The 24,358-nt window shown below is 46.7% G+C and overlaps 1 protein-coding gene across 3 annotated transcripts in view; it reads right to left on the bottom strand.

Moving 5' to 3' along the window:
- LRCH4 (leucine rich repeats and calponin homology domain containing 4) overlaps window positions 1–24,358 on the bottom strand; it is a 1,212,507-nt gene that overhangs the window by 299,731 nt on the left and 888,418 nt on the right. For all 3 annotated transcript variants that reach the window (XM_069645103.1, XM_069645112.1, XM_069645094.1), the window contains exons 9-12: window positions 10,007–10,113; window positions 9,051–9,127; window positions 8,632–8,775; window positions 1,339–1,404 (exon numbers count right to left, since the gene is read on the bottom strand). In XM_069645103.1, the coding sequence (XP_069501204.1) occupies window positions 1,339–1,404; window positions 8,632–8,775; window positions 9,051–9,127; window positions 10,007–10,113 (394 nt within the window). The remainder of the gene's footprint in view (window positions 1–1,338; window positions 1,405–8,631; window positions 8,776–9,050; window positions 9,128–10,006; window positions 10,114–24,358) is intronic.

The raw sequence follows: 24,358 nt of genomic DNA on the forward strand, positions 1-24,358 counted from the left end.
GCGGTGCGTGCTGATGTTGCTCTCTGGATACAAAGGGAGATTGCTGAGGGGAGGAATGTTACAAGGATGCTGACAGGATGAAGGCAGTAGAACCCTTGAGGGCTCGGAAGGACAGATCCGGATCTGCTAATACTTGAAAGAAAGCATGAGGCTTTCGGACAGGAACCCCTGGGGAGGAGTACAGAGAAATAGGAGGGGCCAATAACAGATTGAAAGGACTCTGAATAGCATTACACCTGAACAGAAAGCTGTTAAACCCAAGGTCCTGTAGAGACCTCTTGGAGTAAGTATCAGAGGTTGGGGAGGAGCCCAATCAGTGCACAAGAAAGCTCTGTGGGAAATTACGACCAAATTGTGGAAAGCAGAAGTCGAATTAACCTCAGGAACCAGAAATGCCCGAAACCAGGGGGAAAGTCTGGAAAGGTGAGGTGAAAGCAGTTGGATTCTAGCCAGACGGCAAAGAACTTTTTAAGATTAGACGCTGGAACTTTCTGCAGGCCATCTTGTTGGCTTCCCTGGGAAGAGGAAGGACTTTTAAGAATGGGTTTAGAAATGTAGGACTTGGATTTAAACTATAAAGGTTTTGGGAACCTGGGGAAAACCCCATTTTGCACTGACCCATCCTTCACGCCGTTTGCATTAGAAAGATCCTTTCTATCGTTTATAAATGTTTCCCTAGTCCCTGTAGGCATTTGGTCCAAACCCTTTAATGAAGTCCAACCATTGAACCTCAAAAACTTTGCGGCAAGAATGTACTTGCTCAGACTACAACAGTAGCCGGCATAAAAATGAAAAAAACAATAGCTGGAAAGATGTAAGTTTGGAAGTGGGTTTTTGAAACCGAGTTTATAAAACGAAGTGGAAAAAAGTAGAAAAATGCCAACGAAATGAAGGAACCGTGAACAGTATTTAGAAGAAAGAGGCCATACAGTTGTTGGAAAAGTAGCCATCTGTAATTAAGGGGGTGGAGGGGAGAACCAGGGTTGCCTCAATGATTTTAAAATAAAATGCAGGACAACAGAGTGGGGAATATAAATTGGATGGTAGGAGGGAGAATGGTCGGGGAGTTTTCAGAATGGCAGAAGGAGGAAGATCTAGTTACACAAATGAAATGCATCAAGAAATTAAGCATTTTCAAACTACATCGCTGCATTTAAAGGCATTTTAATGCAACATACTAAAAGGAGCTTTTTCTAATGTTCGTTTTCAAACTTTGGTGATTCAGACAAGGTTTTCAAAGTAAAGACCTAAAATACCAGGATGTAGGCCGTCTTCTGGTCACAATGTGTACCAAATATGGGGCACTTCACACATTACCTCATGCAATCGTTCACTCACTTGTTAGTTGGCGTGTGCAGAGCATGGACATTGTTTGCAACCACCTTTGGCGTCAACTTCAGCAAACTAAAAAAAAAAAGAGAAAGATATCTCAAAACAGACAAAAATTTGACCACACCTTTTATAAGTAGACCAGGGCAGGGGGATTGGTCAACATTTGTGAGGGGGGTGATGGCCTTTAATGGAACATACAGCTAAAAGTGCGGAGCTGAAAAAGATTTTACCATAGGATGTTAGAAATGGATGCTCACCGTAATGACAACCATACTCTTAATCCATAGTTACCTTCCCTTAATATTTATGGGACATCCCAAGGAAAAGTGGCAGGACTGGAACCCGTTACAGAGCACCAGCGATTTCTATTTGACAAATTCCCTCACATAGCGCACACATGGGCAACACCCAGCTTGTGTTCCCTCTCAGGTGTGCGCCCCACCCACAACTAACTTTTTAAGCAGCATTAGAAGGAGGCAATATGGAGGAAAGGGGAATGTATACTAAGAACAGAAGTCCTTACGGTGAGCAACTTTCTTGCTCTTATACCAAGTCAACCGTTTCTCCATACTTCTGGGAGATTCATACGAATCTCTAAACAGAGAGGGGCGATGGGAAAATAATCATCTTTCCCAACAAGGTGATGCAGGATTGCCTAACTAAAGCTTGCATCTGCTCATGAGCTGGAATTAAGAGAACGATGCTTGAAGAAAGCATACAGACTAGCAAAGGTGGCAGGCCCTGCATATCCCCACTAAAGGAATGTGTCTTTACAAGGTAGGAGTGGCCGATGTGGCCCTTATTAGATGGCCATGAAGGTCGTTTGGTGGAGTGTTCTTCCTTGCATGTAATCAGGATGGTAGTTACCAGCCAATGAGCGATTGTCACTTTTGAGTTAGCTATACCTGGGGAGTTGACTCCAAAGTTTACAAAGAGTTATTTTGATTGCCTAATATCTTTCTTTCCTCTAAGGTAAAATGTTAGTGCTTTCACTGCCACCAGGGAATGTAGCATCATGTCTGCATCCGAGGAAGGCTTCGGGAAGAAAACCGGCAAGGAGATTTCCCAATTATTGTGAATGTTTTTCACAATTTCTAGTAGATAAAAAGCCGACGGTTCTCAGGACCCCCTTATTGTGAAAAAGCATGAACGGTCCTTCGAAGGACAGTGCCTATGATTCACATATTCTATGGCCAGATGTGTTCAACAAAAAAGAAGTTGTCAAGGTAAGCAGTCTCAAATCTGAATAGACCATTGGTAAAGATGAGAGGACTATATTTAGGACCCAGGGTGAAAGAGGCTTTCTTCTTGGTGGAAATCATTTTTCCACACCCCTGAAATGTCTTGACAACTGGATCTGAAAGAGTGCTTGCTAAAGCTTGTCAGCTGCTAAAGTAAGGGATTGCGGAGAGTGTTCTAGGAGAAGCATCAGAATGCAGGGATACCGTAAGGAGTTTAGACACTTTTTCCAACATGAGGCATATACAGGGGGCACTTCTTGTTTTGTTCATTGTTAGGAAAACGTTTTTGCTGCGTCATCTCCATAAACCCCCAATATTCTTGCTGTTTTGAACCTGCCCTGGCTTTTGAAGTTAAGTAAAGCCTTTATGATTGAAAAGACAGGTTGCAACCAACACAACGCTCTTCACTTGCGTTCTGGCAGTACCTAGCATCCAAATTTGTATTCACAAGATAAAACTATTGTTTTTTTCCCAGTTCCCTTACTTCCCTTATGAACTCCAACTGAAGTTAGAGCACAGTCCTATCTGCTTTTTGTGCAAGTACATCGGCAAGGACACATGTCTTTACCGGATGAAGATCAGGAATTAGCAGCTAAAAAAATTTTATTATAGCATTCTTTGATGAAAAATGTTCACAGACTGCAGAATTTTTTCCCGGTTGTCCTACTCATCTGTTGTGCCCGCTGAGGGTAGTGGAACGGTCTTACATTGTTCCTCTGTAACAGGCATGGCACTGGTGTCGACAATGCCTCTTCATTTTGTTGTTGGTGGTGTCACTGCTCCACGGTTTGGACCTGCTTCTTTGCGCCGAGTTGCACCTGGAGACTGAAGCAAAAATGCATCCTGGCGTCTTGTACCTGCAGAGTGACTGTGGAACGTTAAAGTGTATGTGATGTCAGCTGTGTATGAGTGGTACAAATGAGTCCGTTGTAGCAGAAGGGAGAGATGGATGGTTCAGTGGGTCTGGAGTCCCTTAAATCTGTCTTCCTGTAAGTAACTGCTCCTTTTCATTTTTGAATACCGACGAATACTGTCTGGTCCCTAAGCTACCTCACTTGGTTATCTACAGGCAGAATACTTCACATGGCAAAGTATGATGCTTGGGCAGGGCTGAGGCATCTTTAATTATCTACAGTGCAATGATAACACTAGAAGCTGATGACTTACATCTTCAAGCTAGAGATCTGTTCCTTGGTTTGTTGAATTAATTTTCTCGAGGCTGTTGTTGCTTTGTATCTATGTCACATTCAATTCAGCTCAGTATTAATTGCACGAGTTTCATGTTTTTCCAGGTTCGTGATATGTTAACAAATGGTTACTACAGTGGTGTACGTGTTTTAGTTCTCTAGTTATTAGAAACAATGTGTATGTGGCCAGAGAACATAATCTAAGACATTCATTAGTTGCAGCATCTAGTATCACGTTAATTGAGGGTATCCGCTAAGTAGTCCCTGAAATGTATACTAGGGATGTCTCTTATGCCTTATGGAATGCAACTGTGTGCAAGTCATTCTTTTTGCTAGTGGCCCTAATCTTATTACCTGCATAGGTATAGACAATTTCTCTAGTAGTACTGTGCATTCTTATTGAGTGTTTACCAAACGTTATTTAATTGTTACACCTTGTCTTACACTTGGTTTGCTACAGTGGCAGGATTACCAAGTTATGTGCTTTAATGCTCATTCTCTTATGAAGTTAAACATCCTATGCTATTCACGTTTGTACAAAACAGTGTGTTAAAATGCTTAGGTGTTATTTTTGGTCTGGTTGTAGGATGTGCGACAATGCCAGTGCCTGAGACACGCCAAACCAGCGAGGAAACTGACGTCATAGAACGACCTTCCAGAGCACCATGTCGCTAACCTGCTGAATTTGGCTAGTAGGAGCAACCCTTCTGTGTCCTTTGCGGGATGTGCTACAGCGCCAAGAAGATGGCCACCGAAGGGAGGAAGGGATCTGCGTCCACAGTGTCTGTGTGGCAATGAGAGAGACTGCGCATGGTGGCAGCAAGGCTTCACAGCCGGCAGTCAAATCCCTACTCCAGCAGAGACATCGTGGGCTGAGGACACCACCGGGACAACAGACTCAACTTGGGGACACCAGTAACAGGGCACCCAGAAACAAACATGGACAATCACTGTCACAGGCTGTGATAGCATCCACACACCAGACAAGTGCAGAGAAAAATGGGCAGGGAAAGGGAAACACACACACACACACACACACACACACGTTCCTTTGTTCTTCTAGCTCCTAAACACACACACACACACACACACACACACACACACACACACACACACACACACACACACACACACACACACACACACACACACACACACACACACACACACACACACACACACACACACACACACACACACACACACACACACACACACACACACACACACACACACACACACACACACACACACACACACACACACACACACACACACACACACACACACACACACACACACACACACACACACACACACACACACACACACACACACACACACACACACACACACACACACGTTCCTTTGTTCTTCTAGCTCCTAAACATTGCAACTCTCTTCTTTCTCTGGGTTCCACCACATCAATTCGTATCTTTCAATCGAATCTGAAAGCTCATCTTTTATCTTCCCTTTCCTCCTAATTCTGCTGTCCTTTACCTCTTCGGATCCTAATCATTTTTACATTATCACTTTCTTTTTAAACACCTTGTTCAGCGCATTTAGAAAAAAGCTATCTATACATTTAATCAAATGAAATGAGAGATAGAAAGACAAGTAAAGAGAGCACAAATGAAGAAAGAGCGAGAAAGGAAAAGGAGAAAAGGACGAACATAAGCCCTACAAATACAGATCCTTGCACGGTCTCTAAAGACTCTGATTTCTGTGCCATGTGAGGCAGATAGTTACATTATCAAATCTGTAATCGACATTGTTCCTGTTCTTTTAATTTTGTGATCATTATCCTGTTGTGTGTACTGGGATAGTATCGCGTCATTTCACATGGGCATGACTTCTAGGTTGCTGAAAGAATGGGGGATTACTCTGGCCCCTAGCTGCAGTTCGCATGGTCAGGCTCGGACTGGCTTATAGGGCAATAGGCACATGGCCGAACCAAAGACGCAAAAGGCCATTTTTTGGCCAAAGTGGGCCACTTGTTTGCTCAATGTGGCCAGTTTGATGAGTTACTTCACCATGTGGCTAATAGTTCTGACCAGTGTTGCCGGATAAATATTCTTTAAAATGCACAATTTGCATCACATTTTATTAAAAAAAAACTCCCTTGGGTACTACTCAGACAGTCTGTCACAAAAGGAATCAATTGCCATTTGTAACCTTGGGCCACTTTTTCATTCGTGCCCGACACATTTTTAATGGCCCAGTCCGACCCTGCGCATGGTTACGAACTGACGTGAAGCCTGTGTTTCTATGCCCGAAGGGGCATGATTACCAAGTACAGATGTTTAAGCAAACGGGCGTGAATCCATCTGTTAGTGCATCAGTGTCACTAGGTTGACTAGCGCACTTTTTAACCGGTGTATGCATGCACTGTGTTTGACATTCTCCTTCGAGTGCATACCAAATTAGGTGTGAAGTACTTGATTCAATTGGAATGTCCTGGATGCCTCTAGTTTCCCATATATTTTATTTTCAAGTTTTATCCATGTGGTAATGGAAGCATTCTCGTGTGTGATGTCAGGTGGGTGGGGGTGGTGGGGTGGCGGTTGGGGTGTGTGTGTGTGTGTGTGTGGGGGGGGGGGCAGGGTGTGTGTGTGATGTCAGGGGGGGTGGAATGTCAGAGGGGGGGTGCGATGTCAGAGGGGGGTGCGATGTCAGGGGGGGGCGATGTCAGGGGGGGGCGATGTCAGGGGGGGGCGATGTCAGGGGGGGCGATGTCAGGGGTGTGTGTGTGCGCGATGTCAGGGGGTGTGTGTGTGTGCGATGTCAGGGGGTGTGTGTGCGATGTCAGGGTGGGGGGTGTGTCGGGGATGGGGTGTGTCGGGGATGGTGTGTGTCGGGGATGGTGTGTGTCAGGGGGTATGTCAGGGGGGTATGTCGGGATATGTGTCGGGTGGGTGTGCGATGGCAGGGTGGGTGTGCGAGATGGCAGGGGTGGGCGTGCGAGATGGCAGGGGTGGGCGTGCGAGATGACAGGGGTGGGCGTGTGGGAGATAGGAGTCTCCTACCTATGACTTTATACTGCTGCTTCCAGTAAATACACGTTCTACTACGATGGAGTGCTGCTTGGCCGCGGAGCAACTACTACACGTACAGGATACCCTCACAAACTTTCAAAACAATGTCCCTAAAGGAGGTCTTTGTTAGCAAGAGTCAAGAAAGAGAGCTCGATGCCCTACCCAGTTGAACAGACAGATTGGTTCATAAGAGCATGACCACGTGCTCCTGAGAAGGACCAGGATTATGGGAGCCCAGGTTGCAGCGGCCAGAAAGGCCAGCTCAAGTAAGGCTCTCAAATGTGGGCCAACCCCTCAACACAGGGGTGGAAGATAGGTAGTTCACAGGACATTAAACCGTTGCCCAAGGCAGTAGCAATGCTGCTCAGAACACCGTGCTCACCATTTGGGCACATCTAGCAGACACTTCTTGGATAGTGGCCAGCACGGTGCCTAAGGGTGTCTTCCGGGTCTACTGATTCTGGCCGCAAACCTGGATGGCAGAGATGTCTTGTCCATTCCTCCTTAAACCTGGCCTTACTTTGCTATGCCTTTATGCACGGAATCGAATGTTAATGTTCAGCAAGACCATCAGGTTGTCATGCTCGGGGGCTGTTGTAGAATTGTACGCTGTGCTTTTAGGCCCGCTATAAATCTAACTGAAGTTAGAGCACAGTCCTATCTGCTTTTTGTGCAAGTACATCGGCTACAACGTGTGTGTGTCTCAGGCAGTATCCCTGTAAAATGTGAGGTGTGTTGGCCACGGGCAAAGCTTTGGACTTGGATCAGTTCATGTTTGAGTGTGGCCCTGAGAAGGGTGTGGTTTACTCCTCGTGTGCAGTTTTCGTGGGTGTGTCTCGGTAGGGTTGTTCATCCTTCCCGGGCTAGTGGTTCAAGGTGGCAACAGAGTGGGGTAACTCGAGTGCCTGTGCGAACATCGGACCACGAACTGGTAGTTGTCCCTATTGTCATGATAGTCTGGATGACCATCTCCGAAATGTGATTTTTTTTTAAAGACCTCCTCTTCAGGAGATGCTCGTGTAAATAAAGATTCACTTAGCTTTCAAAAATGTGTCTCGCACTCAGCGCGCAAGCTTCCAAAGTGATCGAGTCACACGTGTTACAAGGGCATCATGCTCGTGAAGACCTAGGAACAACTAAACACCGTTTGTATGGATCGATGGGGGGAAAACGTAGTGGGTAACAGGTACTGTGTGTAAAGCCGCTGGGCATTGGCGCAGAGGATCGCTAGCCTGTTCCCCCGACGCTGAGAAAAGGCAATGATGGTGGAAAGGGCTGCAAATAGAAACCACTGCGGCTCGGCAAGGTGTTCCAGTCCCATCTCTGTTCCTCGAGATAGCCCGCAAGTATGGGGAAAGGAAGACAATTTATTATGGGAGTTGAGCTCCACATAGCAGCAGCAAGTGAAGACGATAGCCTCCATGGATGATGGGAAGAGCACATATTAGCAGGAGGAAACGCAGAGTGTATTGGGGAAGTCATGCTGTCTTTTTAGAGAATGTAGTCCCAAGCATGTAATCATAAAAATGCAGCGAGTTAGTGGCCATGTTCATGGCACAGTAATGGTCTTGCCAAAAGGTATGGTTAAGTTAACATTAAAACACGTTTTCTTTTTGTTTAAAGAAGAGAACTATATGTAATAAGTGTAGATGCATTTGTGTGTAGAATATGAACCTAGTGAGCACTGTGCGATATGGAGAGGCTGAGCAAGTGCTGTCCACTGGTGGGTGGTGAGGTGGCACAGTAAAGCAAAACAATCGCTGGGCGGCAATCAATACTAAAGCAATCTTCTCCTCTAGTACTTGGCCCTGCGGTTTTGAGAAGCCTGCCTCTTACCTCTCTCTCTTCTCCAGTGTTTGGTTCCTCAAAGCCTGCTGCTGTCGCTCCCTCTCCTGCCAGATCTGAAGGGTTTCCGGCCTCCTCCGCTCCTCGCTTACAACTGTGGTCTCTTCCCGAGATGGGGATGCTGTGTGCGCGGTCCTAGGAGTTGGTGGGACAGACAGTTTAGTACAATCAAGTTCCCACTCTGTCAGGGATCCAGTCAGAATTGTGCCATCCTCTTAGGGTGAGGAATGGGGCCTAAGGTCTTCACTTATATATGACATGAAGCACAACAATGGCCATGTAACTTGACTTCTCTCATGTCATGGAGCATTACAGTACGAATCATACCCAATCATACCCAGCAGCCCTCAAAGGATGAAGAAAACCACAGCAAGGGGGATCCAGGGCCTGCAACATGGGGCCAGTCTTACCTGCTACTTGATCCTATATCCCCAACCTCAATCCTCTCTGGCGGGAACTTCTCTTTGCTTTTCTCCTGCACAGAACACTTTAAGAGAAAGAAACGCAAATCAGAAGAGAAGGGGAAAGTTAAGAAAGGCTCATGGTTCTTTACATTGCCCTGTAAAGAAACATATGGAGGCCGCCAAGGTGCCGCTAATGTTGCTCCAGCAACTCCCCCCTCGACCCCAAGAGGGCTGTGCTACTGCTTGCACACGCATTAGGGAGGCATACTAGTTTACAGATTATAAGTGCATTAGAGAGGAAGATAAGGTGGTGTACTACTACTCATTTTGGAGGCTGCTTTACTACTTGTAGACAAAGCTGAGAGGACAGGAAATATTGCTCTTATAGCACGGGGGTCAGCAAAGGCCTGCACTGCTGCTTCAGAATAACTGTGCTATGTGAACCCAGCGCTTACTTTTATCCGACACTATTTTCGGAATCATGGGGTTTTTCAAAGCCTACCCAGGAAGCATTTCCTGGACATTGTTCCTTCCCGTGCATGGAGTAATGCCATAACTAACTAAAAACACATATTTCGGTTTATTTCTGGGCCTCTCTGCTTGGGCTACAGCCGAACCTTGGGAGCAAATAAAGGTCGCCTCTGGAGAGATCAGTCTTCATGCCTTACAGTTACATCCCCAACTGACCGTCTTGGGACACTCACATCAGACGAACGCCTGGAGACTGCCCCTGGGTGGTAGCGGTGCGTGGTGCAAGTCAACATAATCTGTCAGCAAGAGGGCAAACTCGGCCACACCATGAAGCACTCTTAATTTCTGCAAAAGCCAGGTCACTTTCACTCGAGGGATGCATGCTTTCCCTCATGCAACGAGCGGGCCTATTCCCAAGAAAGAATACCCATGTTCTGGCACTGGCCCACCAATTGCCAAAGCCACGTGGATATCACAGGATGAATTCTCACCCCAGAAGACATGTTCATCTGCAGGCCACCGTCAGACTTGGCTTCGTCGTCATCTTCACCATTGGTGTTGCTGTCGATGTAGTCAATCTGCTCCAAGTCGCCATCCACTGGAAGAGCGAGAGTGCACAGGGAGGTCAGCATAGGTTGATTCATACCCAGCAGCATCTCTCCCATCTTGATACACAAAAGGTGCCTTCTGACAGAGTGACCGAAGGCAACATGCATGCTTGCGCTCTTACACAAGAAGGGCGCTGAAGAATGCTCACATGAACGCATCGGAATCTAGGAAAGAGCCAAGAGGGAATTGCCTTTGGAACCCGGACGCCACCCGACATGTCCATCTATGCATCGCAAGCATAAGGAGGCCTGTGGTTGGCAGTGCCAGTGCAAACATTTCTACCGCACTTTACGAAAACGACATTTCCTGCGCTGTGCCTCTACTACTAACCCCATGTGTGTCGCCTATAGCATCCCTTTCCCACACGTGCCTTTACACGAATGTCCGACCCACCACGTCCACCTGCTGCCGTTCCGTTATCATGCTTTAGACCTTCTCCTAACAAGGTAAAATCAACGCTCTCTTACACATTTATTTTATTTATTGCATATTTGTAAGGCGCCTGTACAACAAATGGTGCTTCAAGGTGCCACAGAACAAAAAGGGGGCAGGGGTAGGAGAAGTGAGAAAGAACAGTAGCGGCCCTACTAGGCCTTGTGACATTAGGATCGTGCAAGTGCACTAACATGAAGTGCGGGAGAGGGAAGGGGCGGAGCAATTAGGAAGAGGGTAGGAAAAGGGCAACAAGGGCTAGGCGAGTGCCGAGGGGAGGCCAGGAGGGAAAGTGCCAGGCATTGCATGGGGTATAGGGTGCAGGGGGTGAGGGTCCACATGCTAATTGCGAGGAGGGGTTGGACAGGGCGGGGGGGGGGGGGCCTGGTGCCCTGTAGAACTCAGAGGAACCTAGGCAGCCAGTCGCTGTGTTTGATGGGGGTGTTAGCAGGGTAGGGGGGAGAGGAAAGGGAGAAGAGAAAAGGAGGGTCTTTAGGAGCTTCTGGAACCTAAGGAGATCCAGCTCAAGCCTGAGAGGGGCCGGGAGACCATTCCAGAGGGCGGCTCCTCCGGAGGAGAGAGCAAGCTACCCCACACTCTCTGCTTAGAGAAGCATTTGGTCTGCAGAGAGTTCGAGCTAGAAGACCGAAGGGCTCTACCAGGGAGGTATTTAGGTAGAGAGTTGGATGTAGCAGGGTCCCAGGCCCCAGAAAGCCTTGTGGATGATGCAGAGGGTCATGCATTTGATCCTAGCAGCAACAAGGAGACAGTGGAGGGATTTTAGAGCTGGAGAGATGCGGTCCCTGGGCTTGAAGCAAAGGATAAGTCTTGCAGTCCTATTCAAGATTAGTTGAAGGGGGCGAAGGGAGAATCAAGGAAGATTGAAGAAGAGGCCTTTGCAATAGTCCAGCCTAGGGAGGACAAGAGCTCTGGAGACATTGAGTTTCTGGGGGAAGGTAAGGAAAGGGAGAATGCTTCTGTGGAAGTGCATGCGATAGTTGGCCATCTTGGCAAAGTCCGCGATATGAGGAGAGAGAGAGAGGAGTTGAAGATGACACCCAGGTTTTTTGCCTCACAAGAGGTTGAGGGGAGGAGAGTCAGAGGGCGGCCAGAGAGTTGGAGGGAGCTGGGGTCCCAATGTGAAGTATCTCAGTCTTACTGGCGTAAAGGCAGAGATAATTGGCGGCACACCATGCTTGAATAGCAGTCAGACAGTCAGGGTTGGGAGGAGGCAGTAGAGAGAAGATTAAAGAGAGCTGAGTGTCGTCTGCATAACACTGGAAGTGAGAAGAGAAGGAGGAGATCAGGTGGGACAGAGGGGCAAGGTAGATGCTGAAGAGCCACGGTGAGAGGATTTAGCGTTGAGGGACACCGCAGGTGGAGAGTGTGATGGGTGAGAGAAAATGGCCAGTTGAACCTGGGAAGGTCGGTTGGAGAGGAATGAGGTCAACCAGTCCAGTGGCAGGCCTGTGATGCCAAGGGTGTCACAGAGCCGATTTGTCACTTGGCATGAGTGACCACGTCGAAGGCAGAGGAGAGATCCAGAAGTATAAGAACGGGTGGCGAGTTGGAATCAAGGTTTGAGGGCAGGTCTTTACGGGTGTTCAGTAGAGCAGTTTGTGCTTCTGGCTGCTCTGAAGCCAGACTGATGGTCGTGGAGACAACCACAGATTCAGTGTGTTACATCAGTTGGGAGATGACCAGCTTCTCCAGGAGTTTGCCCAGGAAAAGGGTAATGGAGACAGGGCAGTAGTTAGCCGGGCATGAGGGGTCGGCAGAGGCCTTTTTGAAGAGGGGTAGCGGGAAGGAGCCAGTGGCAAAGGACAAAGGAGTGATTACAGAAATCATCCAAAGCTGGCGAAAGGGAGGCAATTTTGTCCTCGATAGTTGAGGAGCAGGGGAGCACCCGTTTGGAATCTATGACACAGACAGGCTAAGAAACAGTGACTAGATCAGGCAGCATTAGAAATAAAATATTAGGCAGGATAAAGAAAAATCTATATCAGGTATTTAGAAATAATTATCAGACTTTCCCTTCTTTTCCTCCCACTGCTCCCAAAACCAACCAATCCACACCCCACTCTTCCCCCATGGTGCGTCAGTTTACTGGGCCAATGAGGGGTCACTTTAATGACATACAGTATGACGGAGAGAGGCTTCGGTTTCCTTCTGCCAGCACTGCCAGATTTGGATGCAGAGCTACTATTACCTTTACTTCCAGTATCTTTGACCTGACTTTATCCTAATCCAATCTGCCTTTATTAAACCGAGCAACAAGTCAGTGAAAGGGACAGAGTGTAGGAATCTAGCGGCAGCTTTAACTACCACCGACACTAGTTTTGGGATGGTGGCATCCCTTCTCGCACACTCTTTCCGTGAAGAGATGTTCTACAAATACCCTTTGATCGGCTGTGCCTTCCCAGCCGAACTGAGGTAATTCATTTTGCATCTCCCATGGCTGGCAGGATAGGAGTGTGACTGACTCCGCCCCGCTCATGAACCCCACAAGCACGCAAAAACACACCGTGAAATAGTATAAATCCTTTCATGGCCAAATCCTATCACTAAAAGAAGGATTATTAAACCCTTAAAAAAATAAAGGATTTTCAAGATAAACTTGCGCATCAAAATCACTAGTTATAAGAATGTATTACTACCACAGCAGGTGGAGGTAACTAATTATTAAACATTTTTTGAAAACTTTTTTTAAACATTTAAACTAGGATGAGACGATTTGGACAGTCGCCAGGAGATTTTAGCTATTAACATAAATTACAGAAGAAGCCTGCATAGTGGACCATCATTATCTGCCGTAGTGTGAAGCATGTGTAGGTCGGGCCTTAAAAAGCATAACGTTTCAATGGGCCATTAAATTCATATTTCACATTGGGCGTGCATATGCAATTTGTGTTTATGTTGCACCAATTGAACAATTTATCAAAATAATTGTAACGTTCGGATCTGGAAAACCCAAGGACATAGGGTGTTTATAGGCAAGTTATGTTTGTGGAATGTCTGTCAAAAATATTTTTTTCCCTATATTTTCAGGTGCAATATTCAACGAGCATCAGCCAAAGAGTATTTTCAAATGCATCATAACAGGTATCAGGCACCCCAAGTACTAGTAGCAACATAGATCCGGAACAAAGAAAATAGTTTTAGCACAGGACAGTCTGGCACACCTGATGTTGAAAATGTTACAATTAGAAATAATAATAATCGGGCAACACCGCATAGACCCACCCTCATCGCCTCAGCCAGCCCAGATTAGGTATGCAAAGGTCGATTAATGCCAATGGGCCAGTTAAGGCCAGATGTTAAAATGGGCCAAGCTGACGCTTGAATATTCATTGAATATGGACAGCTTAGTAAAAAATAACAGTGCACATTTAGTCACATCCAGAAACGTGCATATGCGGAAAGATACAATAAGGGCATCATCAGAGCAAGTGTCCTCAGAGAAACAAAAGCTGCAGCACTGAAAGCTTTGATCAAACACTAGATGTTAAAATGAAATTGCAAATTCAGCGCTGCATGGATTTTGGAAGGCTACCTGATGTACGGAGGACCACACAATGTTCCAGTGAGAGTCTCTTCATTAGTACAGTCTGCAACATATAAATGCATGGGTAACAGGGACCCCAGCGGCCTCCAGCTCCTGTTCTCTCCTCACGCCAACTGCGACTCAATCACCTCCTTCAACAGATAACATCCTACCTTCCATGTATTACATGCTGCAACCCCTCCCCACTCATGTTAAACAATTCCCTGGAGCCCACAATCAGACTATTTACACACATGCTGCAATTGTAAATAACATAACACTAGCCCCTACTATGGTGAGCAAAAAGAGACAACGAGTTTAGCCAAACCTAATTAAGGTAAGGTAGCAGAGCGGAATGGCATATTCTTAGAATGGGTGAGAGAGTGGTCTAGGGCTACAATGAGTCCACACAGAGCACCACCAATAATTAAAGTTATACAGTTAAGTGCACAAATATACAATGATTTATTAGGCCTTTAAAATAAACACTGTGAAAGTAAAACCTCGTCAAATATCACACACTTACTATAAAACAAATATATGCATTCATCCTTAAGAGAAGAAAGAAGGCATATGATTCAATAACCAGTTAAACACAGGTAAGTACTCAGATGCATGAAATTCAGGCAACACACTTTAAATAACTACAAAACAGTTGCTCTAACACTTAAGGAGGCCAACTCTGAGATGATTTGGGGCCTTGTGCAATAAAATCACTTTCAAAGTGTTACTTTTCAGGTAGGTTTATTAAGAGATTTGGACGATGCCAGTAGTTAGGATTCAAAAGTCAAAAAGTTCAGTTAAGTAAACTAACTCAAACCCAGTCACTAGGATAGGCCTAGGAAGGGATCCTTGACCAGACATCCAAAGAGGAAAGAGTAGTCTAAGGAACTGGTATATAAGTGTACACCCCTGACTCAGATTTCTCCAGAGACCGCTGCTGAGGTTGAGGAATCCACTGGGGGCGCAGTCTTCCGTGCTTGGTCAGGTCAAGGAAAGCCCAGGGGTCACAGATGCAGTGGTTACTGTCGCACATGGGATTTAGTTTGTCGATCATGGTGCTTAGGAATCCGTTGCAGGCACCTTCCAACTGAATACCCAAACAAGGAAAAGATGAGTACTTGGGGCACCTCTAGGATGCGTAGATGGAGGTTTGAAAAGAGTGATTTCGGTCAGGAGACGTCAGACGATCTTACAGGGATGACAAAAGAAGCAGGTACTGTATGGCTTCCGTTGATACAAGTTGTGGATCCAGAAGTTCTAAGGATGAATGCGAACAGGCAACATTTGCAGCAAGGTAGCCCATGAGAGAGCTGGTCAGTCCACAGAAGGCACAGATCCTCTAGTAGAGGTCGAGACTGGCTGTACCCACCGTTCAAGGGGGTAAAGCCAAAAGCCATCCTTCTCAACCGTCTCAGTGATTACCTGGGTATCACCGATCAAGCCCTTGCTTGGCTGACTTCTTTCCTCTCCGTTCAACCCTCCCAGGTCCAACTTGGGTCCGTCCTCGCCTCTAGCTCTATCTCTACCTGTGGTGCTCCCCAGGGGTCTAACCTCTCTCCCTGGCTTTTCAACCAATACCTGGCACTTCTTGCCCACCGCATTGCCGCTCTCTGCCTCAACTTTCAGTGCTATGCGGATGACACTAGACTCATTTTCAGGCTCCTTTCAGCCACCTCTTCTTCTCTCATGTCAGACTGTGTCTGCTATCCAGGAGTGGTGTGCCGCCAATGATCGCTGCCTTAATGCCAGTAAGACTGAGAATCTCCTCATCGGCACACCCGCTCCCTCCTTTCCTGTCACTCTCTGGCCGGCCTCTGGTGGCCCTCTTCCTGCTGCCACCTGTGAGGCTAAAAACCTTGGGGTCATCTTCGACTCCACACTCTCCTTTTCTCCTCACATCTCTGACATCTCTAAGAAGTCACTACCAGCTGCACCTCCTCAGAGGTATTCTTCCTTTCCTCTCCTTCCCCCAGAAGCTCACTGTATCTAGAGCTCTGGTTCTCTCTAGGCTGGACTACTGCAACATCCTCTTTCTAAATCTGCCTGCCTCTACTCTTCGCCGTCTGCAACTCATCCAAAACAGGACTACAAGACTTGTCCTTGGCCTCAAGCCCAGGGATCGTATCTCTCCAGGACTGAAATCTCTGCACTGGCTCCCAGTGGGGGCGAGGATTAAGTTCAAAACCCTATGCAATGTCCACAAGGCCTTCTGGGGCCTGGAGCCTCAATGCCTTCAACTCTCTCTTCCTAAATATCTTCCTTCTCTAGCTCTTTGCTCATCCGTTCCTACTCCCTCAGGGTCAGTCGCTTCTCAAGTAACGAGTTGGTGGTAGATCTCTTTCTTCGGCTGGGGCCTCCCTCTGGAACAGCCTGCCTTCCTCTCTGAAAACTGAGGAGCACCATCTCCCATTCCGGAAGCACCTCAAGACCTTCCTCTTTGCTTCTGCTTTCTCTCCTCCTCTCTCCTGCTGAACTCCTGGCTGAAACTGCACTGGTCACCTGGCTACCCTCTGGTCTCGGGCCCAGGTCCCCTTCCCCACCAGTTGCACTCCTGCGCTGCCCCCCCTGGCAACACTTGCACTCTGGAGCTGTTTCTGTTTCCCTACAGCCCCTACCAGCACTCGACACCTGATGTCTGCACTTATCTTTTCACCTGCCACCAGCTGGCCGCACTTCTAATTAATTGTTCTTATTTATTTACTGTTTATCCTATGCACTACACTTCCCCTTCCCTCCCCCCCCACCCTCGCACTTTCCTCCTTTCCTCATCCCCCCTCCCCTTCACTTGCACAATCTCAATGTCACTTGGCCTAATAAGATCGCTTTCCGTCTTCCTTCTGTTCCCCTCCCTTGCCTCGTCACTCCTTGAAACACTTGTGTATAGGCACGTTATAAATGCCATATCATATCAAAGCACAGATGAGGGTCTTCTTGATATTAGGCAGAGGAGCAAGGCTTCAATGGCGTTGGTGCAGGTCAGCTTCAGGGGTCAATAGGCACCTCTTCTTCCAACAGTGATCTCCAAAATGGCTGCAGGAGCCCTCCGTTTTATACAAATATCAGGACTAGAAGGTCGCCCAGGTACACTAATGGAAAAGGATCTGCACCCTTCAAACTGCCAGTGGCTATCCAGTAAAGAAGAGCCACTGGCCAAAACATCTGACCAGCAACAGTCATTTAGGCACCAGGATGTGTACTGGGACCAGACAGTCCCAGGCACCACATCTGGGCCACACACAAACAGCCTCTTTGCCGGAAAAGGCAGCAGCTTTCCATGGGAAAAGGTTTTCCATATTTGGCATTTCCTGACTTGAGAATGCAGGAAGAAGGCCAAACAACAATATGGCCAAAAGATAAGCGAAAATCATTGTGTCACTGACATCTTAAGGTGCTAGCCACCGTTATTCACCCTTTGCAAATGTGCACAAGTAAAACGTGTGGTGAACTAGAAGGACTGAGATGAACGCGAGTCCTGTTTCAAGGGTTTTATTAAAAAGAAAAAGGAATCAAACACCTAACTTATTTCTATGAGGCAAGTTACCTGCCTAACAAAATAAAAATTATGGGTGGATGCTTAAGTCTGAATTAAAACTCTTTAGTCCGAATCCTATCCAGCTAACTGGCCCTAACACTATAGAAAACGGCCAGCTAAAAGAAGGAAACTGGGACGCTTTGTACACTAGCCTCAGCAAGTTCTGCCTGTCCTAGTTAATATTGACTTGTTTTTAGTTTTCCAAAGTTCCTTTTCTCTAGCAGGATATTATTTACAGCCTTGATACAAAACTAGGTTTTGCAGTTTCTCCTTTTAATAAAGAAACTGTTTTACACATGCAAATAATTCCATTCCTCCAGGATTGCTTGAGAACACACAAAACAATGTTTGTCCATGCCTCCTTCGAGGTGCTGGGACTACACAAAGTCCTGTAGTTCTCAGACAGCTTCTTTTCTTTCACACACATTATTTTAGATAGGGTGGTGGTTCACCTTGGTTTTTCAAAGTTTTGCAATCTTTCTCGCTTTCTTAGCCTTAACTCAATTATCTCGAAGCCTTAATTCAATTATTTGTATCTCCTTCTTTCCCCCCTTTGATGTGTGTGTTGCATACTCTGGTTTCTCAGACTATCGTAACCTGAATGACTTTCTCCAGCCGTTATTCAGTGTGGTACTTTTCTCAGTCCCCCTTTCATAGGGTTGTTTATGCTTGGGTTACTTAGACTTCAGTAACCTGAATAGCTGTTTGAGTGATTTTTCACGTTTGTATTACTCTCCCTCCCCCTTAAACAGGGTGTTTGCACACATGGCTTTCTCAGGCTCTCATAACCTGGATGCATTATCCAGATATTATTTGCAATGTTCCTACCTTGGAGCAGTATGTATTCCTGCATGTTTCTCAGGCTCCCGAAACCTTGTTGGCTTTCCCTGTGGCTACGTATCTTTGTAGCTATGGTCCGACCTGCATAGAGCTAGGGGATCCACGCTCCCTCAAACTGTTGGGTCTCAGCGTCTGTTACCAGACTCCCGTGCCACCACAGGTCCTACTTGGTTGCGCCACCAGACAAAACTGTCTTTCTGCCTCTGCTTTCGTTCCAACTTATGCTTCTAGGTCAGATAAGTGTTTCCCCTGCACCTCCCCTTGCTTTCGATGGCTCTGCCCCTCCAGGAGTCAATACTGTGGAGGCATGCCTCTGCATAGCAGTTCCACTGCCTCCGATGGAGTCTTCCTTTGCTTTAAGATCCGTCCTCTTCTAACACACATCACGGAAACATTCTGAACTGTGCCCTTCTTTGTTGACCATGGCATTTGGTTTGTGCTCACCATTACAAGTGGTGATGGCTGGAAGGTTTAGAATTAATCTTAAACCTCTGGCGATTGCTCTGCAAATCCTCCAGACCATCGGTCTTCACCTACCAAGCAATTACAGAGAGGGGAAGACCATATGCAAATCATGCTTGGTCCCACCCCCAAAGAAGGCAGTCCAGCCCGAATTGCTAAGTCATATCCCTCCTGCACAAGACAAGCATCCCGAAACATCATTAGGCGTCACCAGTGGGGAGCGGCTTTGGTCTCTAGGCCCAGCAGTAACGGAATACACGTCTGGGCATACCCGTTCCACTCAGGGTGACTAATGCTGGAAATGTATTGGAGGGACAGGACCTCCCTGTCCTTGTCCTTTTTCATTTGTGTTCTGTATTGTTTCATGCCCAGGAGTCCATGTGGGACACCTAGCAGGGCAGCTCTTCCTGTTTTTTTTTGGATACCCATATGGCACCCAGGGGTGGTGGTATAACCCTCCCCCCCTAGTGTATGTTTTTGGGCACCTGTGTGTGACCCACAGGGCAAGGTATTGGCTGGTGGCAGCTCCATGCTGAATTTGACAGGTGCTCTGAATATCCTCCATTTTGGGATACCCAGGCCCTGACATTGGAATCAGTTGATTCCTGATAGGAAACACGATGGCCCCTGTAGCCTCTTGTTTTCTATTGCATGTTACCTTTTTTTCCCAAAGTCCTGGGAAGCCCTGACTCGGTCCCTTCCCCCTGACTGGCTGTTGGGTGGAAGTTCCATATATGGTGTTGTCGTGAAGTCCAGCCCAGACTGGCTGGAGCCTTCCCAGTGACTGTATGTTGTGGGTACACCCTGTGGGTGGGACCTGGGTGAATGGTGTGTGTGACGAATATGCACTTCTTGTTGGGGATGTCTGGTTTCTGGTGTTTGACACAATGACTGAGACAGCCCTGCTCGAAAGCGGTATGAATGTAGTGTGTAGTGTTGAATGGCTGGGTACTTGTCCTAATAAACATTCCTTGTTGTGAGTGTCTGGGAGGGAGGAGAATGGCATGAATGCACTGTATGCCTGATTGGCTATATGACTGCTGAATGCCCTTCTGAGTGATTGGTTGCCTGAGTGTGACCCAGCAGAATGAAAGATCAACTAGCATATCTGGGGGCCTCTCACTGCTAGAAATCGTTCAGAAGCTCAAGTTGAAACTGACGCTTAATCTCGAAGCCGAGCCTGAAGAAGAAGGTTGACTGCAGTCTCCCTTCGCTGAAATCCAAATGCCATCGAGATTGATCCAAGAGAGGACCTGGTTAGGCGCCCTCTTCCCGTGCTCCAAGGGACCATCGAGCACCGCTAACCTTCGCTGAAGCGCCCTGGAAGTCAGACCCTTGAAAGGCTGCCGACCGGAGACTGGGACCACCGAGGAGAACGAAGCTAAGCACCGGACATTCTATCCACCATCATCGACCAGGGTTTGCTAGTTTGCTGTAACCGCTGGAGGCCCGTCGAAGCCGTGTTGCCCAGAAGCGGGGACCGCTTGAAGCCGTGCCATTGACGACCTGAGCCGCACGCTCCTTTGCCTAAGACTTTTGATTAACGGACGTGCTCGTCCGCACCCCCACCCGCATTATCCTGCCGAAGAAGGCCAGGCCATCGACGCGCTGAGGAGCATCCGCCGGTGGGTTTACCGCCACCCAAAGACCGAGAGACGCTAGACGACTCGACACCCTTGCTGGGCCACAGTTCTTCACAAACTCTTTGCGGTCCTGAACTATCGACATCGAGGTGCCCCGCACACCTCATCCTTGCAGGACGTCTTTGACTCGTCAGCGACAAGCACCGTCAGGATTGAAGCTGCTGCCTCAACGCCGCCGAACTTCCATTGAGGATTCTCGACGCCGAGTTCACTTTCTTCGAGGCCCATCGACGATCTATGGCTCCTGCTTTAAAGGAAGTCACTCAAGAAAGATCCCTCTACGCCACCTCGAGGAACTGTGCTATTCCAGGTACTTTGTGGTGGTAGAAACATTATAGAAGGAAATACGATTTATAGAACAATATATGGACGGGGCTTGTGATATATCTTTACTTTACAGGTTGCCCAGGTGGGGGGGGGGATCTCCACACAGAACTGTGTTTAATGGTAGAGGGCAGTATTCTGCCAATTGTTCTAACCAACTGCTTTCCTCCTATGTCGGTTACCTTTATTAAGTGATTTGTGTGACATTTAACCAGAGTACAATTGATGAACTTTAATGAAATCTGATAATAATTGTGGTACCACTTAGAGAAACTGTATATATTTGTCATTATAGATTTACTAAACACAAAGTGAGTTATTGTGATTGTGTACATAACCTTGAACTTAATTATATAAAGACTGTGTTGTAACTAAGTGTGTGGACATTCCTTTGTGGGGGCTTGGGGACTACTGAGAAGCTAGACCTTGATTCCTCGACCAGTGCTACCCTATAGAGAATCTTGGCTGGGGGCCTCTGTGCCTCTCCTCTGCCATATAGAGAGCAGAAGTACAGACCCCCCTCCAGTCTCTACAGCGAAAAAGCAAGGATCTAAGTGATTATTGCTGCGCGGAACATTTCAAATCTAGAAATTCACAATTCGAAAACTGCGTGTCACAATAATCACGTCTATCGCCCTTGCCAGCATTCCACCCTACCCGCCACCCCTAAACCCCTATGTAAGGTGAGAATCACTTCTCTTTTTGCATTTAATGCGCATTCGGCATGTGAAAAAAAATGATTCCCATAATGATGAACAAGCGGAGAAGGGGCTGCCAGGGGTGTCCCCCGCTCCTCTTGTTCGACATTATGGCTGTGGCGGTTGCAGGGTTGTCCCCACTTCCATAACATGGAAAGCGGGGGCGGAGGGCACAGGCATTTTTTTTTTAAGTTTTAAAACGGAGCTGCAGCAGAAGTTCCGCCCCACAATGGGGAGGTGGTACTCACGCCACAGGGAAGAAAGGGGTGCATTTAAGGCCCGGAAACAGATATCCCTGTAACCTGAAAAACTGCATAAACATTGCCACCAAAACTGCTGTGCTTTGCGTTCCCTGGCACATGTGGCAGCGATTGAACACTGCATTGAAGAACAACCCTGCGTTTGCTTTATTCAATTTGAATGGCAAAAAGTTATGCACTACATCGAAAAAACAGCCTTGTATTACTGTTAATTCACATGAGGGGCAAGGATTTCAACATTGCAACCCAACACGGCTTTTGTTTTCCCTTTCATGTGAACTGCTGCACTTTACACATGGTAAAAGAAAAATGACTTAAAAGCCACCAAAAAAGACCGCATCGCTTCATGGAAACCCATGTGGGGGGGGGGGGGGTAGATTGACTGAAGCAAGGTACATTATGTTTTCCCCCACAAGACTTCAATTACCTTTGAAGTGGCCCACAACACTGGATAACCCAGTTTGGACCAAAGCAGGAACTTTTCAAGGAAATGCCACGCTCTCACTGAAAGTCGCACTTACCAGTAAACTATTCTGCAGTTACGTGTGATGTGATTAAGGGCGATATAATTCCCTGCTCTGCCAGACTGGAAGGCAGTACTAGCAGGGAGGACAAAGAAAGCAAGTATGGCTAGAGATTGACCAAGAAGTGAGAGTTCCTTCTGTACCCACTACCGAGAACAAGCTGACAAACTTCAAAGGGTATAATAAAAGTCTTTTGTTGCAAGCTGAGCCAGGGGGAGACAGTTGGCTGTGGGAGATGAAGCACGGCCCTCCCATATGTGACCGATCCTCCAAATTGACATTAAATGATTGATTAATTTTTCCCAGCACTCAGAATAAGAAATCATTTTGTTTTATGCTATTTTTCCATGCAATTTCCAGGCGGATGTTAAGAGACTAGGTGCATGTCCCTAGGACTTTGTGGACTGAAATGGCCAGTAAAGACTCGTTTCTGGCCAATTATAAATGGGACAAATTTGAAAACTGGCGGAAAGATGGAAAATGAGATTATGAACATGCTTAATTATTTGCAGAGTTATTACTGTTATGCAGGTCATGAAAAGGACAAAAATGTGCCAAAGGGCATCGCACAGATTTGAGGATCGGCTTGCCTAATTCCCTATTACCCACTGAAACCCGCATATCTAATTTTATGGCGGTGGCTAGTATAAGTTTGAAGTTATGATACATAACTCCGTTTTGCTAAAATGTGGACCTGGGAACAAAGAACTATAATAAATGATAAACAGACAGAGGATGCTCTCTCCCCTTCAAGCAATAAGGCCAGTGGCGGAGGGCGGAATGGTGAACTGTCCTATGCCAGGGTAGAAGTAATTCTACAGTACTCCCCCTAGATTGTAAAATGAATGATGTCATTTGGGCTATATAAGGGGAGACTGTACACAGACACACAAGAATCCGGGGAGACGGGAGAAAGAGGACGAGGCAGCTGGTCCCATACAGGAGAGTGCAGAGACCACTCCCCCACCCCAGCTGTCCAGAGGGTCCCGAGATCCAGCTGACTTTGCAGTATCCCAAACCAAGGCTTACTTTGTAAGTAGCAAATAACCCCAGCCCCAAATTGCATAAACCTCTCCTTTTGTAATATTGCATCCAATAGTTCCCCCATTGAAAATCACATTGAAAATCCCAAGTTGCCAGTATAATTCATTCACCTTTCCATCGAAGAATCTGTATTAGCCTGTGCATGTTAGCATATTCCTTTGATACATCTCTCAGTTTTCTGTATGTCCTTAGTATCATTTTGAAATAAATCAATTAATTCCCCCATTTAAATTCACATTAAAAATTGTTGCCATTCAAAATCAACAATCTTTTTGAGTGTTTTTATTTATTATTCCAGTCATTAAAGTATTGCCTCAAAAGAATTAGTCTCCGTGTACTGAAAACCGAATTTACCCGTGTATTGTGTGCATTACCCCCAAACTCCTAACTTGCATCTGTCCCATTGAAAACCCAAAACTGAAGTCCCATTGGGCAACCCCTTTTTGTCTAGAATCCTATTTGTTATTTGCCTCTGTCCTTGAAAACGAATTTCGATTTTGAAAGCTAAACCCTTTCCTTAGCTGCCTGTCATTATAAAACCAGTGTAAAACAAATTTCCATTCGCCGTTTGTATTTTTATTTTGCATTTGCTTTATCCCCAAAGAACAATTTACTTACCAACTGTAATGGTCTTTCGATTGGATGTTCCTCCCACGTATTCATCATCTTTAGATATTTGTATCCCAGCTCTCTTGAAGGACTTCCTTAGCTAGCTCCCATTCGTGGGAGACTGTGCTCTGCCTGCTCAGAGCGTCCTTTGTCAAGTTATTCTCTCCGGCTAGTTGAACTGCCGATAGAGAGATTCCTTCTTGCACTGCCCAGAACCAGAGCTGCATTGCCTCTCTGCACAGTGGAAGTGATCCTACGCCTCCTCTTTTGTTGAGGTAGTACATGGCCACTGTGTTATCCGTCATTATCAGGACATTCT

Source organism: Ambystoma mexicanum, chromosome 1p (assembly GCF_040938575.1).
Source record: "Ambystoma mexicanum isolate Mex_15411 chromosome 1p, UKY_AmexF1_1, whole genome shotgun sequence".
NCBI lineage: Eukaryota > Metazoa > Chordata > Amphibia > Caudata > Ambystomatidae > Ambystoma > Ambystoma mexicanum.